This window comes from Gouania willdenowi, chromosome 7, assembly GCF_900634775.1.
Source record: "Gouania willdenowi chromosome 7, fGouWil2.1, whole genome shotgun sequence".
Lineage (NCBI taxonomy): Eukaryota > Metazoa > Chordata > Actinopteri > Blenniiformes > Gobiesocidae > Gouania > Gouania willdenowi.
This window is the reverse complement of record NC_041050.1, coordinates 34,037,245-34,055,094: the sequence shown is the minus strand read 5'-3', so window position 1 is coordinate 34,055,094 and position 17,850 is coordinate 34,037,245. Positions and strand designations below refer to the sequence as shown.

Below are 17,850 nucleotides of genomic sequence, written 5' to 3'. Positions count from 1 at the left end.
CAATATATTGCAAGTGCAACACTCAGTCTGCAGTCACTCACATACCATCTTTCAAAGAAAAAATGTATATTTGCGCTTATATTTTTAATGGATGAGGAGTCGCAATAAAATTTGTGCCTATCCACGGTTAGCTGAAGATTTTCTGCGCTCAGTTTTATTGGGAAGATCAAAATGAAAAAAAACCAAAGAGTCAAAATTGAGTGATTTCAGGGAACCACAAATACTGCACTATGGAGGAGGTAAACAACAGGCAAAACCAAAATTTGCAGCTTGTGTGCAGCATAATGCTGCGTTCACACCAGACGCGGCACAAATTTTCTAGATGCGGGCACCGTGCGAATGCTTCAGCAGGATCAAAATGCGCTTTCCCCATATTAGCGTCATATGCGCGTTTGAAGTGAATACAAAAAAGGTGGCAACACTCTTTCTTTTCACCATCAACTATGAAGGACACCAGTTAAATCGATCCTCTTCACCTTCTTTGGAAGCTGGAGAGCAGTCAAAACACTTGACGCCAACGTTAACCAGCGATGCATCCAACTCGGTAAGTTTCACTGTTTTCTTCAGGAGCTGCGCCAAATCCTTCCTGGTCCAGTCCCAGTAAAAAAAAAAAAATGACCATGGCGAGTTTATCCCTCTTGACCTTTGAGCTCATGCGCAAGAACTGAAGGAGAGCGAGATGTCACAGAGTGTGAAACATGTTTTTTTGGACATTCAGACCAATGGAAATAATCATGACGTGATCTTTTGTGGATAAGTATTGTAGCTTGATCTTCCTGTATTATGGCACAGGTACAGATACCTTTTGGAGTCATGGTATCGGTGAAGGCAGATGAGCATCTGTTCTGAGTTTTTGAAGTGAGTCTAATGTTAGGCATTTAGTTTTAAATGCCTTCTCCGCACGTTGGGGAGCTGAGCTGCTACTCGAGACGGTTCCCCTAGGCAGAGGAACACAGCATGAATGTTGGCCCTGTGGTAGACTGACAACCAGTCAAAATGTCAATTTCACAACCGTCTAAGGTCTGCTTCACATTATTACAGCTATAAAAGCATATTCTTATTTATTAAGAAAAAAAATACAATATATGATTCTGCTTGAATTTCTTGTGGGCTACAGATGTGCACATTACAGATTCATCTCACCCTTTAACACCCCTACAGGGGGAGTACAGCCTAAGCTAACCTACTGTTATCATACAGGTTCCTCCTCTTGAAAGTAAATCATACTTTCCATATGCACAAACAATCCCCAAATTTTGCACGAAGGTCCAGTCCCATGTCAGATTGATTAAGCTGCAAAAACAGCCCAATAGTCCTAAAGGTGGTGCTACAACAAGCCTCTACACTTAATTTTATTTTTTTTAAACTTCCAACAAATCAACCATTCGTACTACAAATTTGGAACTTTCACCAAAATGTAGCCCCAATGCTAAAAAAACAAAAAAAACCTACTGTACATTTAACCCTATTTCATCTTAGGAAGTTCTCCCACTCTTTTTGTTCTATTGACACCAAACTTGCTACAGATTCTTACATAAACAATTTACACAAATTTTCTTTCAAACGATTTTTTTTAAGAGCCGTTTAAAATCTGCCTTTTAAACGCGACCAGCTGCTGTCTTGCACACAGGTAGCTTTTTTAGTCAATTAGTGAAGCTGCAGACATTAGCTAACTAGCTCAGTGACAGGGAGGATGTTCCATCATAAAATAATCTTCTCCATCAAAATTGGCCTTAAACTACAGAAGCGTATTGCATTCACTTGTAAAACTATTTTTCGGAATTATTATTTTTTTTTTTGGTTGTTTTTTGGGACAATTTTTAAAAAGTTTTTGGATTAACATTTTTTTTCTTCTGTTTTTTTTTTTTTTGTTTTTAAGTAATTTTGTTTCTGGTTTTCATGCAAACTTTTTTCTGTTTCTAGGGGGGAAAAATTTCAGTTTCTCAGACAGTTTTTTCCACTGTTTTTCACACTATGTTTTTTTTCTTATCTTAATTGGCCATAGGATGGCTGTTCTCTCAGGATTTCCAAGTATCTCAATAATTCAGAATATGAAAAACTGAAAAAAATACTCTAAGAAAAAGAAAAAAATTACTCTAAAAACAGGAAAAAATAAGTTTAAAAAACCACTGTGAAAAACTGAAAAAAAATTGTCCAATAAATAAAAAAAAAAAAAAAAAAAAAATATATATATAAACTCAGAAAAAGAAAATAAATGCAGTATGCTTATAATCCACTTCTGTAACTATATAATGTGCAAAGTCATTAAAAAGAAAAAGAATAAAAAAGACAAGTACTAGACTACTAAACTAAAATGCATGTTATCAAAATGCAGCTGTGCTTGAACGTGCCATCAACAGCTGAAGTGCACCAATGTCCCCAAACCTATACACGTACCTCCATTTAAGAACCATCGATGATTGTTAGCAGTCTGTGACTCTTTGTATAACAAACATTTTCGACCTCGTGTGTGAGCACGTGCACCCGCGCATACACTCCTATGCTGTAGATGTAGAGAGGTGTGGCCACGCCCCCAAACCTGCCTCCTCACACACACACGCGCACACACACAGACACACCTCAGCGCGCACACACACAGGACAGGGGACGCTGACTATTTGCGCCTCTGTAAACTCCGGGTTTAATGTGATAATTTTATTTATCATTATTTTTCTTTTTATAAATATAGAAGTTTTTTATTTTCCTCTCCGGGCTTCAACATGAGAGAAAACATGCGACAAGTTCCTATTGATCTTCGTCTGATTTTGCACGTGTGGACAATATGAGCGACCCTATGGACATTACATTTGGATGGATTTGAACTCGATGATGGGAGATTAATGTGGATTTTTCACTGGGATACATACTTTATTTTGGGATTATCTGACGAGCCTGTTTTTGATGAGAACCATGCTTTATAAAATACTGGGATTTTTTCTCCTGCAAGGTACGTTTTGCACCACATTTATATGAAAAGTTATTCTTGGCAGTTTCTGCTTCTGTCTTGGTTCCCTTAAATCCTCACTGTGCGTCATCCAAAGGTGTCCTCACATCCCATGATGCGTTCAAAGCCGAGGCAAAGCCAGGAGGAGCTGCTGTAGTGTCCGCTTCTTCTCAGCTCTCTGAGGCCAAGTCCAGGCAGAAGCGCTGCACCTGTTATTCCTACAAGGATAAAGAGTGCGTCTACTACTGCCATTTGGACATCATCTGGATCAACACTCCAGAGTAAGACACGCTTTACTTCAATTAACAATTGCCTGCAGTGCAGCATGTCCCAAATAACAGATACTTCAAGCTCTGCTTCTGCAGCAGTTTTTGTTCTGTGTACAAATCTATTTCTTTTTTCTCCTCAAGGAAAATCAGTATGACAATGAAATATATGGAAGCACGTTTCCGCCATTAATACAAATAAATAAGCACTATAGCAAGTCAAAATGACAAGTTATAATCATGGGAAAAAGTCATTATGAGATAGAAAGTTATTTATGAGATAAAAAGTCATATTTATGAGAAAGAAAGACATAATTATGAGATAGAAAGTCATAATTATGAGAAAGTCATAATTATGAAATAGAAAGTCATAATTATGAGAAAGAAAGTCATAATTATGAGATAGAAAGTCATATTTATGAGAAAGAAAGTCATATTTATGAGTAAGAAAGTCATAATTATGAGTCATAATTATGAAAGAGAAAGTCATAATTATGAGAAAGAAAGTCATAATTATGAGATAGAAAGTCAGAATTATGAGATAGAAAGTCATAATTATGAGATAGAAAGTCATATTTATGATAAAGAAAGTCATATTTATGAGAAAGAAAGTCATAATTATGAGAAAGTCATAATTATGAAATAGAAAGTCATAATTATGAGATAGAAAGTCAGAATTATGAGAAAGTTGTAATTATGAAATAGAAAGTCAGAATTATGAGATAGAAAGTCATATTTATGAGAGAGAAAGTCATAATTATGAGAAAGAACATCATAATTATGAGAAAGAACATCATAATTATGAGATAAAGTCATAAATATGTGAAGGAAAGTAAATTATGAGATAGAAAGTCATATATTGTTTTGTACCTTGGAATGGTTGGCAGTTCATTTCAAGGCAAACACAGAAATAGACAGCGTTGCTTGTCTCTCCTCAACAAAGCAAAGTACAAAAGTGATGTTCTTCCTTGAATATAATCTGTAATTAGAAGTTTTTGACAAAGTAGTTTGGTAGTTTTGACCTTTCATTTAAGTGCTGTAAACCAAACATGTGTTTCACGGTTTATTTAAAAGTTCTTTTTATAGTAATTGCTGCTGTTTGGTTGTTTTTCATGTTTTAGAGAAATAATTATTCTGCGATTATTCTGATGTTGAGTGCAATATTGTGTGCCATGCCAGCTGTGCTCCAAGTCCTTCTTTTGTTTCTTGATCTTTTTGTTCTGGGTCTTTTTTTTTTTGAAAGCGTGCTGAGTGAAATCGTTGTGTGTAATATGCAGTTCTTCCTTGTTATGGTGTTAAAAAACATTTAATCTGAAATGGATTCAAGAGGTTGTGTAGGCATATGAAGGTTTATGAAATCCACACATCTATTTGTGAACAGAGGATGGAAAATTACTAGGTTTTATTTAGTTTCTGAAGTTAGACTTTGAAAAAAATGATTTTTTTTACCAAAGTTTGGCCTTTGTTTTACAACTGTGGTATCTCACTGTAAATCTGAACTAAATTACAGGGTTTTTTTTTTCCAAAACCCTACAAGCTGCTTTACAGCAGAACTATTTTATTGAAAAAGAAATTACTTCCAATTATCCAAGCTTGGATTTCCTTCAGTTTCTCAGGCATTCGAAAGGTATAAGAAGAATTTAATTACCGGTATCAATGTTAGTCATAATAGTGAAAAACCAGAGTTTTTATGGCATATCAAAACAGTTTTTCCAAGGAACATTTTTATCCTAATTATACCTTATATAAGTCACATTTTAAAGTGCCCTGAGAAGGAAACAGTTTGTCAACATTTAAACCAAGAGTTTACTTTATTTTAGTTCAGTTTAGTTTAGTCCTGCCCTCGGTGTATAAAGAAACACCTCTAAATATAGGAAGCCCAAAGGACTGGGTTTTGGGTTTTGTCTTTTTCTGATGAGACTCTTCTCCTTGATTGCACCTTTTACCACTAATCATGATAATACCACTATTATATCTGGAGATGACCCCATAGTCATTAGGCCAATTAGTGGTAAAGAACTAAAAAAAACAGCTTGGAGGCTTAAGTTAGCACATCTGGTTGAGTGGCGTAAGGACAGCAGCCTGGCCCTTTAAAACTGAAAAACAAAGGGCTGATTGTTGACCCGTAGGCCTCTACTCAAGCGATCTAAAGCACAGGGAACAATGCTTCTTTACTTAGAGGTGCAGAAAGGTCAGCTGGACCTAAAGCCTTAGGGTGCTCTAGGATTCGTTTGCCTGGAAAGTCAGCTGCGTTTGGGCTGGTGTGAACACGCAAACAAAGTCTAGAGCGGATCAGGCAAGTGATTTACCAGTTTATTCATGTTCGGTTGCGTCGTCAGAAGGGTTGGACATTGTTTGAATTGGAAGGACTCCAGTTCCGGTTTGATACCGGTTCCTAACGATTCCCGATTCTGATTCTTTTAAAGAGGCATGGTCAAAACAGTTAACATGTTTTAAATTTGCTAGCTAACCAGAGGTCTTGCTGAATGAAATTGTCTGAACCTCTCCACGAATTTTAATCCTCTGAACTTTTTACTTTTTTATTAGCTTTATCAGGATTTTCTCACAGGGCAGTGTATAAATATCAAATCTATGAGCTTGAATATAAATATTATAAATTGTCTTTTCACAAGAGCTTTATTTTTGAAAACCTCATGAAAACACGTTTACACATATCCTGAGTGTCTGATGCTGCAGGTACTTAAACATCAGGAACAACTTGTACTACCCAGTCCAGACTGGGTATCGAAAGTAGGGATCAAAATTTTAAAATTTGAGCAATGGATGGAATTGTAAAGTTAGTCCTTGGGACCAATTGATGCTTGATGTCTAACCCTAACCACCAGAGTCCTGCCAACATACAGTATGCAGGCAGTTTGGTCAAAGACTACTGGTTTTAGCTTAAGCAATAAAAGGTTGCAGAGTTTTCCCCTTTCATGAAATTATACCAATCAGTCTTGGAAAATAGACAATGATGCGATTGCAACTATTAATGCAAATAAAGCCAATCCATGCAAATTCTGTGCAGCCTCACAATTATGTTCAATCACTGCAACATTTGCGCAAGTTCAACCAAGTCCAGATCTTTCCACCCTAGTATGTCATTATGTACATCTACACACTTGCTTCGTAGTTCTCTGTTTAATATTTTCTGCATTGAAAACCGTTTAACTGTTCAGGAAATTATCCATATCTTGTTAAATTGTTGTGAATCTGAGCGCACTTTTCTGTTTTGTTATGAAAGAATCCAAAGGCAATCAGTTATTTAGCAAATTTACCTGTTCATTCAGAGTCTTGGAAGACAATAAAGCTTTAAAATACCTTAACATTTGCCCCATTAAAGAAAAAATAAAAATGAAAATCTGCTGCGTAAGGTCGCAACAATCACACATATTGGCCTCGACTTCATGTAACTTAATGGACCTGATTAATAAAGTAAATCATTTGACAGCTACTATTGAAAAAGAGATACTTTTGATGATTTAAATGGTTGAAATAAACAGAATTGGCCACGTCTTCCAATCTCCAGTCTATGAATCAGAGTTGAATTATAATTAAATCATCATTGAGTGTAGCTGGATATATTTAGCCTGTGATGCCCACATTTCATTCAAAACACATTCATGAAAGGTTCAGGTTCAGAGACTGTTGTTTTATTGCTTAAAGTGCCTTTTGGCTAAGGTGCAGGATGGGAGCCAGTTGTCATTTTGATAATGAGCCCAAATATCTGAACACCTTATAAATTAAACTCTCCTTGCTACTATACGCAAGTATGCATCACACATTTGCATTTTTGGACCTTAGGAGAGCAAATAGAACAGCTTGCTCGCTTCTCCACATGAAATAACTGAAAAATGAAAATACGGTAATTCCTTTTGTCTCCTTCCAACTACCTACCACCTACTGTGACCATTTAAATGATGGTTTTGAAAGCCAAACACCATTTTTATGAGGAAGTTGAAATGAGCAACGCCCCTGCACTTTGCAGCGATATTGTGGTATGAAAGCAGTGGAGCTGGCAAGGGACAGGCCTTAAACCATGGAGTAAAGTCTTTAGTTGCGTTCGGAAAAGCTGGAAGTACCACATGTTGAGGACATACAAACACCAACTTCCTCCAGCATCTCCTCAGATACCAAAACACCCAAAGACAATCCAATCCCACAGTAGCTGCTCCATCATCCCTCACCCTCCATCCCATCCTCCCAATCAAGCTTTTCTATACTCACAGTCAAAAGAAACACATCAAGTTAAAAAAATGAATATTTTTGAGTTGGAGTGGCATTGTGTTTATAAATGTGTTTATTTGGACCAATTTCATTCAAGCAGCATGTCCAATGCAAGGAATTATCACTTGAGTAATTTTGCTTTATTAAAAATCTCATGTAGTATGTATTTGTGTACCGTGTATGTTCAGAATTTATAGGCCTGTTGTGATGATTGTATGAACTTTTGTTTGTATGTTATAGTTTTCTTTACATTTTAGTGCCTTGATTCTAATATCTTACGTAAAAGCCCAAATAGGGACTAGCGACGGAATTTAGCAATAGTTATAAATCTCTATGTACAAAACATCAGACAATACAAAGAGTATTGTTACTCTTTGTATTGTCCCTATTTAAATAAATTCTATTATATCCTAACTCTAACCCCTTACCCTTCTAACCCTTACCACCTGTATGGGGGTGTGAATATTTACTCACAAGTAGTAGGAAAACTTGATATGAAACATATATATATTTTTTTTTACCTTGTCTGCACATGCTGTCAAAGGTCAACACTACAAGAAGTGCAATCATTATGAGACAGCAATGCATGTTTTGTTATTGCAATAAAATAAATGTATTTTATTGCTTAATTGTGACCATCACCAGCCCTCCCTAAGGAAGGGTAAGAAATATTTTATTATAGGGAGGATATAAAAAGGGAGAGCAGTGTTTCACATAAGTGGAGAGGGAGGGGAAAGGGAGCAGGGAGGAGAGACTCAAGGTAGGAAATAGAAAGGGCGGGGAAGAATATATTGTTTTACAGTGAGGGTGAGATATGAAGTTGTTGAATATATTGTGCTTATTATGTTGTGTAATCAAGCCAGTATAGTGACAAGTGTGAAGCTTAGCTATAATGGTGGTGGCTGTGGACAGGGGGAATGAGTGAGTGGTAGTACCTAAAGCAGGTGTTTGGGATTAACGTGTCTAAAGTTAAGCCCATTAGGAGTTTTATCCCACATCCCAAGGCGTGCCAGTGCATCGTATACCAGTATATGTGCAAAAACCGCTACCGCAAACCCAGGAACTGCCCCGGGCCCGCAGATGCAGCCAGGCCAGCAGAAACAGTGGGGGCCAGGGAGCCCCAGGCCACCCCACCACGGCCGAGCAACCCCCCAGACGCCCCCAAGATCCCAGGCCGAGAGGCAGCCACCGCCCCCCACACACACATCCGAGGAAGCCCCAACCCGCCCGAGACCCCAGCAGAGGAGCCAAGGCCCACGCCCAGCAGACGGCCAGAGCCGCGCCGAACGAGCAGCCGGCGGGCACAGAGCCAGCAGGTACCGGACCCCAGGCCAGAAGGACCCGGAACGGAAGCAGCACCGAGAGCAGCGCCCCCAGGGACGGCGACCACGCCCATAGTCGCCAAGGGCACCAAGGGGATGCTGCAAGTTGCCCCGCCGGCCCCCAGGCGCACCGACCGTGCACCCCAGAGCGCGCCAGATCGCCTTTCCATGATGCCGCCCGTGCAATGAGCCCGAACGACACACAACCGATGCGGAGCAGCAGCCCCTAGCCAAAGGCGCACTACCCACCCACCAGCCAGCCCGCAGATAGCAGGACAGACCTACCAAGTGGCCGATACCGACCTCAACCACCGGAACAGCTAGAGCCGCCCCCCAGCAAAGAGCACGATCCCGGAGCGCCAAGCAACCCCGCCCCAACCCCGGCGCAGATGCCAGCACCCCCCCAACATATTTTAACAATTATTTACTACATGTGTGTAAGCCATAAATTTGTAACATGGTTCCCCATTTTTACGCCAATTACAATTACAAATTCAATTATCTGAACTCAGTTACAATTAAATTAACATTATAACAGCAAAATAACACAATACCATCCTCACTAATTACACTGTACATTAATGTAATGAATTATCAATCACACAGTTACAATTGTAATTGACCCCAACCCTGATGGGTGCATCACTTCTCACCCTGATGGGCCCATCACTCTGGAACATGGTACACCTGGACCATATGACCTTCCTCCATTAGGTCCAGTCTTTATTCTTATTTGCAAGCAGCTTTCTCTGATGAGCCACTGATAAGTAGTTTTCTTGCAGCTACGCAGCTGTTCAGTGGAGGTATGGATGAATTCATAGTCCTTCCATACTGTAAGCTTCTTTACAAACCAAATGCCTAAGTCACATGTGTCAAACTCAAAGCCTGGGGCCAAATCTGGCCCTCCAGCGCATCTGATTTGGCACGCAGGAGAAAGTGAAAATGAATCATTGAGTAAATTACCAAATAATTTAATTGTTGTTGAAGGAACTTTACATCTTTCCAAAATCCTGCAATTTTTCCTCACATTATTACACAAAATCTCCCCAAATTAAATAAAATCAAAGGACATTGAAGTATCTGTCACTTATTGCTTAGATATCGTTCATGCCTTCTGTACTTTATGTATATTTATAACTGGAAGTGCAAACTAGGGTACATTACTGTTGAAATCGTTTGTTTTCCCGCCTAAAACCTGTGGCCCTCTTGTGATCAAACTGGTCCGTATTTGGTCCTTGAACTAAAATGAGTTTGACACCTCTGCCCTAAGTTGATAGTAATTGACCTGCTGTATGAGCCATTAAGGACTGGTTGAGTCAACTATTTTTATACTGGTTTTGTGAGACGCAATGACATGATTTCAGACTATGTGGAGGTTTATGTCACTCTGTGGTAAACCAAGTAAGAGGTCATCCCAAATGGATACATTTTAGACTGTCAGCAGGAAGCACTGAAACTAATTGATTGCAGGCACCCTGATACAATCTGACAAAGGTGTGTCACAAACCCATTAATCATTATGTCAATGGATCCCATGTTTCTCAGAGATTTGAGGGATCAGGGTTCAGTGTTTGCCCACGGGGGCAAAAATTTGTCTGGAGACCACCAAGGAGTACTCTAAAACAAAGTCTCCTCCTTGATCTCTCTCCAAGACCTCAGAATCTTATCCAGTTTTTACACAATGAGTGTTTCTGTGACGGAGCAGCGCCGTCACTAACCGAGCAGCAGCGCACGCACACACACACACAAACACGTCACACACATTCTCTTTCTCCCCTCCGCATTTCTCCTCACATCATGCATTTAACTAATCTCCTTCTTCCCCAACTGTTGCTAGAGTCAGCCAGGGGTGCACACTTGACTGTTCTAGGCTTCACCTGCTGCACAAACATTCACACATTCTCACACACACACACGGAAACTCTTACCGGTGACATGACGTCTCTGAGCAGCGGATGGACAAAACGGGGCGGAGTTAACTAAGGGATTATGTAAGGCAGTAGCGCAGGGTGGGAGATCATGTGATCAGGCGTTATTTTGTCTTAATTGTTTTTACATTTATATGGGGATTAATTTAGGATGTGATTTGAAAAATGCATTTGTTTATTAGAAAATCAGTTATCATTTGAAAAGGATGTGAATATTGTTTTTGTTTGTATTCCTTAATAATTGTTTTTGGTTTAATTTAAACCACACCCATGGGAGGGGCTAACCTGTTAAAAGCAGTGTAGGAAGCTGCATAGAGGGCAGTCTTTCTCTGGAGGTGCATGTGGGAGCAATGTACCTGGACATTTCTGAAAGCCTCTCAGCTGGAAGTAGAGCTTTTTTTTCTCTTGATGTAAATATTTGTGCTCCACTGTAAATATTGAGCACCGGCACCATTTTTGGAAAAATAAATGAAAGTCAACTTGCCATATGGATGGTCGTGGTTCTTCTTTTTGAACGAAAATCGAACCCCGCCACAGTTTCTCTCAGTCAAAGAATTGTATAGGTTCATGTTAAACTGCCACATTTTAGTGAACCCTGTGATAGACTGGTGTCTTTTTAATAGTGATTAGGAGTCAGTGTCCTTAGCCTGAAGCATGGGACAAGCATTTTGTGTCCAGACCAGCCCACTGCATTATCAGAGGACAGCTTGTAGAAGCTGCTATTAAGTCATTGATGCTCAACACGTGGCTCTTAATTTGAATTATTATTCTCCCAGAAAACCTTAAAAGGGGGAAACCTTTTAACCTCGTTTTACTTATTTCCTTTGCCACTTTGCAACTTTCTTTGTCCGATTTTTGCCCCTTTTCAATATGTTCTGACGCTTTTTTCAGATTTTTAGTTCCTTTTGCCAATAAATACCCATTTTCTTACTATTTTTTTGGCCATTTTTGACACTTTTACCCAATTGTTGTCCTTTCTTTATTTCTTTGGCCACTTTTTTTTATCCAAATAAGCTAACTTTTGCCCAATAAATACCACCATTTTCCTTGTTTTGCTGCACATTTTTGCCCTTTTTCACTATTGTTTGCCACATTATGCTCATTTAAGCTATCCTTTGCTATTACATACCACCGAGTTCCTCTTGTCCATTGTTTGTCCACTCTTGACTGCTTTTGGCTCATTTTAGTCACTTTTCACTCTTTTCTTGCCACGTATTTCCCACTTTTGGATTATTTTTGGCCACCTGTTAACATGTCTGCCTCCACTTGCTTGTAAAATAGTGGACCGGACCGGGTCAATGGCCCACCGGGACGATGCCCGGAATGCCAGATGGCCAGTCCACCCCTGGCATGCAGTCCACTATGTAAAGCACCAGGAAACTTCTACCATCCATCCAACCATTTTCTGACCTGCTTGTCCCTGTTTTCCCAGAGACGTCTACCAGTGCAAGATAAACCAGGCATAGAAAAATCAGGCAAGACAAGAGAAACCACAGATAATCACATATGGTCAATGGCATATGTTAGAAACCATGTATTGCCTCTAGAGTTAATCTGATTTATTCTATTCTTAAGGACATCTATTGTTCTACTGGTGCTCATTTAAAAAAACGACTTGACTTTACAAACACCAACAGTTTATGCTGATTTTAAATATATTTGTATTTCAAAATATTCATAACTACCTACTTGTTCTTCGCAGGCGCACTGTTCCCTATGGAATGTCGAGCTACAGAGGGCCCCAGAGAAGCAAACGTGCTGTTAGTGAGGCAAAGACGCCCGAGGACGTGAAGATGCCTCGCTGCTTTTGTCCATCATCGGCTGATGCAGACCCTTGGTGCCATCAGTTTTGTAAGGAACGGTAAGACGGATTGTCTCTGCATGTCTGTCCATTTTGTCTGACATGTTAGAAAAATGAGCCTTTCTACAGTGTCAGTGCCAGCTGAGCAAACAAACACCCTGCGCAGCTTGTGAAAGACGAGAGGCGTCTTGATATGATTTGCCTGCTGTATTCAAATGATCAGTCAAATATTACATAAATAAAATAAAAATCAAAACAAATCTCATTCCTCCACACATTTTCATTTTAATTGTATATATTGATGTTAGATGATTTTACGTGTAAACTTTAGTCAATGTATTGTGTATCTTTGAATGGCAACACAACAAATAGTTTTTGCACCTTAATGCGTTTTGTTGTGTGCAACTAAATTCTACGGCACTTTTATTCCTACTACAGTACATATTCCAGTCACATTTTTTTTTTTTTAATTAATTATAGAGGTATTTACAGAAAAACATTCATGTTCTGAAAACGTCATACCCCCCCTCCCCCCATCCCCCACATATCAACAGGAAGAGTACAATCAATCAATAAACCAAAAAAACAAACAAATAGATACATAGATAATACACATACAAAGGCAGAGGAATATACATTAAAAAAACAGCAAAAACACAAATACACAAGTAATCATCAATAAGTTAAAAAAATATAATAAATATTACATATTACAGTACGTATTGAATGAAAGATGAAAGAATTAACATTTTAATTGCGGCCCAGCTTAGTTAACAGATTAGAAATGATTGAATATTTGTACATGTGGCACAAAAACATTGGGAGACCACTGAATAAAACAGAATGACACTTTAACTTGGTGTCCAATATCTAGTTGTAATTTGTAAAGTGTAAAATTTGCATTTGTAAATCCACCATGTTTGACCATCTGACTGTTTAGACCATATTTCACATCCCAATCATTGAGTAATGATATTTCTACAAAATCTCAAATACATAAAATATTTGTTCTCAACTGATTTGCCTCTGCCAAGGCATCAATGTTTTATCTCATGAGTTATGTAGCTCGGTTTATAACATGACTGCGGTCATGTTTAATCTGAAATTGTTGAAAGAATTCTTAATTTTACCAAAATCTGGCAAAATTTCCCAAAATTAGGGAAATTCAAGTTAAGATCCTGCAGGAACTGATATAATCACATACTTTATCATTTACATATAATCTATATGTGAAAGTGCAAACCAGAGCACATTAATGTGGAATTTGCTCTTTTTCCCCACAAAAAATATGTGGCCCACTTAAGGTCAAACTGGTCTGTATTTGGCCCCTGACCTAAAATGAGTTGGACGCCCCTGCCCTAACCCTTTGTTACTCTAACCCCACTAGATCCCTCCCTAACCCTAAAATGCCAACATAGCTCTAAAGGTGACAAAAGTTAGTGAACGACACTTAATGACACTTTATTCATGCTAATGACAGATAATGTCAGCCTTATGTATAAAACTTTAAGTAAAGTGATACCGAACAAAGTATAAAGCTATATAAAATATAGCAAAAAGGCAGAAATTAACTGCGATTGAAATGAAAAACTTAAAGTTTAACAACCAAAATTGATCACTGTCATGTTTTTATCTTTTAGGTCATTATTTTATCCTCCACATATTCTAGAACCCCTTTCTGTATTTCTGATGAAAAAAACAATTATAGAGCCTAATGATGGAATGAATGAGTGATAACACACATTTGAATGAATCCCGTTATAAATAAGTGGAAAGAAACATTATTATGATTGTCATTTTTAACTAAAAATAAACATTCCAACCGTTATATTTTTAACGTTTTCATTTTCTATCTCTCTCAAGTACCCCCTGTATTTCCCATTGAACTGATTTGGTGACAGTCAAATACATGAATTATGTCAACATTCAACATCTGATAAGGTTAACTATCTTTTACAACCACTATGCATGCTTTGTCCTTGCAACAAATATAAAAATATATTGCATTTATTGTATTGCTTTTTTTGTGACCATCACAGCCCTCCCTACGGAACGGTAAAACACTTTATTAAAGGGAGGATATAAAACCAGAGGGCAGTGTTACACCGAGGTTGGGGGAAGGGAACAGGGAAGATGGAGTCAGGGTAGGGAAATGGAATGGACTTTTAATTGCTTTTTCACTAAAAAATAAACATTAGAAAACCCCATATTTTTAAAATTGTCGTTTGTTAATTTTGCACTTTCTCTATCTCAAGTATAGCCTGTAGTGCCATCGTGTACCCTGATGATCTGTTGTATTCTCTCTCCTAGCCCTATGAAAACCTGGCCAGTCCGGAATCTGCACAGAGTCAGGGGTCACGGATGACAGGCTGAACCCTGCGTAACCATCCTAAGTGAATGTCTTCCATCCCTCTAGAGCCATCACACCTATTTTTGATGATTTATCTTTAGGAGGCACATACAGTCCCGGAACAAACTTTGCTTTGCCAATGAAGACATTCCGATGTATCGTAACTCAGAGCAAGTTCTCACTCGCTGAGCTCGTCCAGCAAATTTCAGGCAGAAAACCAGGTGATTTTTTTTCCCTGACTGAGCACGTGCTCACCCACCAGCTGTGAATTAATCCATCCTCTTTAGACCACACCCTCATCATCACATCTTCTTTGTGGACTACACCTGTTTCAATTCTCACTACCTTTAATGTAGATCTATTTTTCCATATACAAAGGAAAGCAATAAATATGGCCTTGCTAGGAAAGGGAGACAATGACAGGGTGAGATATTTTAATATATCATCATTTAAAGAAGTGTACAATGTTAAAAAGGTGTATGATTTTGGCCACTTAAGCTGTGGGACATTTGTACGGGCTTTGATTAATAAAATGTATATTCAGTCAGCAAGAAAAAAAAACATTTATATCCTTTATTATAGCTACCAATTGTTTGTAATATGTGTGCTTCCACTGAATGTATAGATTTGGAGTGGACTATACGACTGACCTATGAACAATTTGTTTTGACTGTCTAACACTAACTCTGGCCTTCTGTAACCACGATTTCTGTGTATTTACAGTCTGTTGTAAGTTATACATTTTAATGCAGCAAAATACAAACCATAAGATACCAAATGCATCCTATTGTTTTCAGTTATTGTATGTTCTATGTCCAATTATATGTTTATCCTACACCTCCATTAAACCCAAGGAGAACGTCACAACATCTTACCAGGTCAAGTACAACTTCTCTATTTCTATGGATTGGTCTTCCTCAAAGTGTGATCTGACTCTGTTGAATGCTAGTGTTTTGTTTTGTGAGTGCCCCCCAGTGATCCATGAGGTAACGTTTGAGCTCTTTACAAACTGTGAAAAAGCATTCCTCTCTTTAGCATCGTTTCTCCTTTAAATATGAAGCTAAAACGATACAATATGATTAGTGAACTGTTGAAGTTATGAGTTAGTTTGAGGGGAAATTTAGTGTTGGTTGGTTCATGATTGTGTGTTTTATGGAAGCACCATATTGGATTTTTGTCTGTACAGATAAGCCGTTATTGTACAACTCATTTTGGTCGATAACTGATATCAATATCTCCCTAACACACAAACATCGAGTGACTCTCTAGGTCAGTGATTCCAAAACTTTTCACAGTCATGTACCCCTTAAAAATGTCATATACAATGTAGCGCTACAGTGAAATTATTTTCTGAATTGTACCGATCCTGTTGAGGATTAATATATAATAGGAAAATGTGAATTTTTTAACGTGGCGTTAATATTGTGCATCACTGGTGTATTTTTCCAGATAAGTGATCTCTTATCTGAAAAAGCTTGATTTGCAGAAATAGGAAAATAATTTAAGTGTCGTACAGTGGGTGTAAAAACTGTCCATTGTTACTCAACGTGTCCTGACAGCAAAATGTAGGAGGGTGAGTGTTGTTCAGTCAGGACTACTTTAGTCAAAATGAATGATTTACTGAATGTAATCTTATATTTTGCGGTATGGAGGGCCGGCTTTAGGTCATTCGGTGCCCTCGGCAAGAGTGGACTTTGACCCCACATGTACAGTAATTGTAAAGGCTGTGGTTCACGTTTATTATAGTGTATTTATTATATTGTATTTTTTAGCAAAAATTCATTTTTCGGTAGTGCGCATGTGCGCGCATGCACATTTACAACCTCAGTACGATGTGAACTCAGTACATGACACCGGGATCTCCTTTCCCTTTCCACGAGCCTTCATGGAAAGGCTAAAGCAAGAAGTGCGGTTAGCAGAAACCCCCTGGAACAGAGCAGAGTAGATGTTAATGCCAATGAAATGACACCCATTTAGTTGGAACTGGAGGAGTTTGGGTGGAGGTGAGTTGCGAGATGCTCACTGAGGAAGCATGAAGGCAGCTGTCACGCTTTAAATAGTGTATCTTGTATGCTTTGGCCAATAGGGAGCCAAGAAGGGAGTCATCTGGCTGTTGGTTTATTGAATGTGTGTTTAAGATAAGCTCATTGTTGAACGGGACCAATTCTAAAGCATTATGCACCATGCTTACAGACACCAGTAGGCCCAGTTACATGTGGAAGATCAGGCCTGGGTATGAGCACCAAAATGTGCTATGGTGTGGAACACAGAAAAGATTAGTGAGCAAAGAAAAGGTGCCTGTTTTGGTGGCGGTAGAACACGTAACCATGATGGCACCTTTAGCAGCAAGACCATCTCCACGGGGCCTTCTTACAGTGCAGTTCTAAAAGATACAATGTCACCATGGGAACTAAAGTTTAAAAGCAGTTGATAATGCCAGATGTTATGATAAACCCACATAGAAAAACAAGAGGATATTCTAATGGAATGTTCAAATAAAGAGGAAGAATGTGGAAGAGAAGTCGATGTAAATCCAGTGGCTTGTCCAGAGACCGACTGTGTGGTGGCCACGGACCAGATTGGAGGGATTACATTTATGTTACAGTATTGAGAAAAATGCACAACCATAAACTTGTTTGTCGTTTATTATTTCATCCAAGGGGGTAAAGTGTTTATTTATTTTTCTGACCGTCAGCAGGATTATGTACAAAGTACAGATTTTGATACAATTATAACCAAAGATGGACCTTACGCCATAAAAGAATCCAGTATTTTTTGGAGGAAATCAGGATCAATGTGCAGACAAATCCCTATTTCTCCTTACTGTCCCACAAAGGTTCATGCCATACCAGGACCAGGATTCACTGATCCAGATAATATCTGCCAAAGAGAATGTTTGGCCCCTGTCAAAGGTTTGCACTCTTGATGTGCTTTTACTTTTCTTTCTTAGAAAATGAAATACACTTTTCCATGTTGAATAAAGTGCAACATTAACAGTTGTGAACTGTTGTA

The 17,850-nt window shown here is 38.6% G+C and overlaps 2 protein-coding genes across 2 annotated transcripts in view; one reads left to right on the top strand and one right to left on the bottom strand.

Moving 5' to 3' along the window:
* The window catches only part of ttll9 (tubulin tyrosine ligase-like family, member 9), a 17,496-nt gene extending 15,008 nt beyond the window's left edge, over positions 1-2,488 (bottom strand). Inside the window, exon 1 of the mRNA XM_028453161.1 lies at positions 2,398-2,488. Coding sequence (XP_028308962.1) covers positions 2,398-2,403 — 6 coding nt within the window. The 5' untranslated portion in view covers positions 2,404-2,488. The remainder of the gene's footprint in view (positions 1-2,397) is intronic.
* LOC114467109 (endothelin-3-like) lies at positions 2,243-17,850 on the top strand. Its single transcript, XM_028453164.1, has 4 exons — positions 2,243-2,947; positions 3,042-3,225; positions 12,390-12,548; positions 14,799-17,850. Exons 1-4 carry the CDS (start codon positions 2,902-2,904, stop codon positions 14,851-14,853), a joined length of 444 nt encoding a protein of 147 aa, XP_028308965.1. The 5' UTR covers positions 2,243-2,901; the 3' UTR covers positions 14,854-17,850.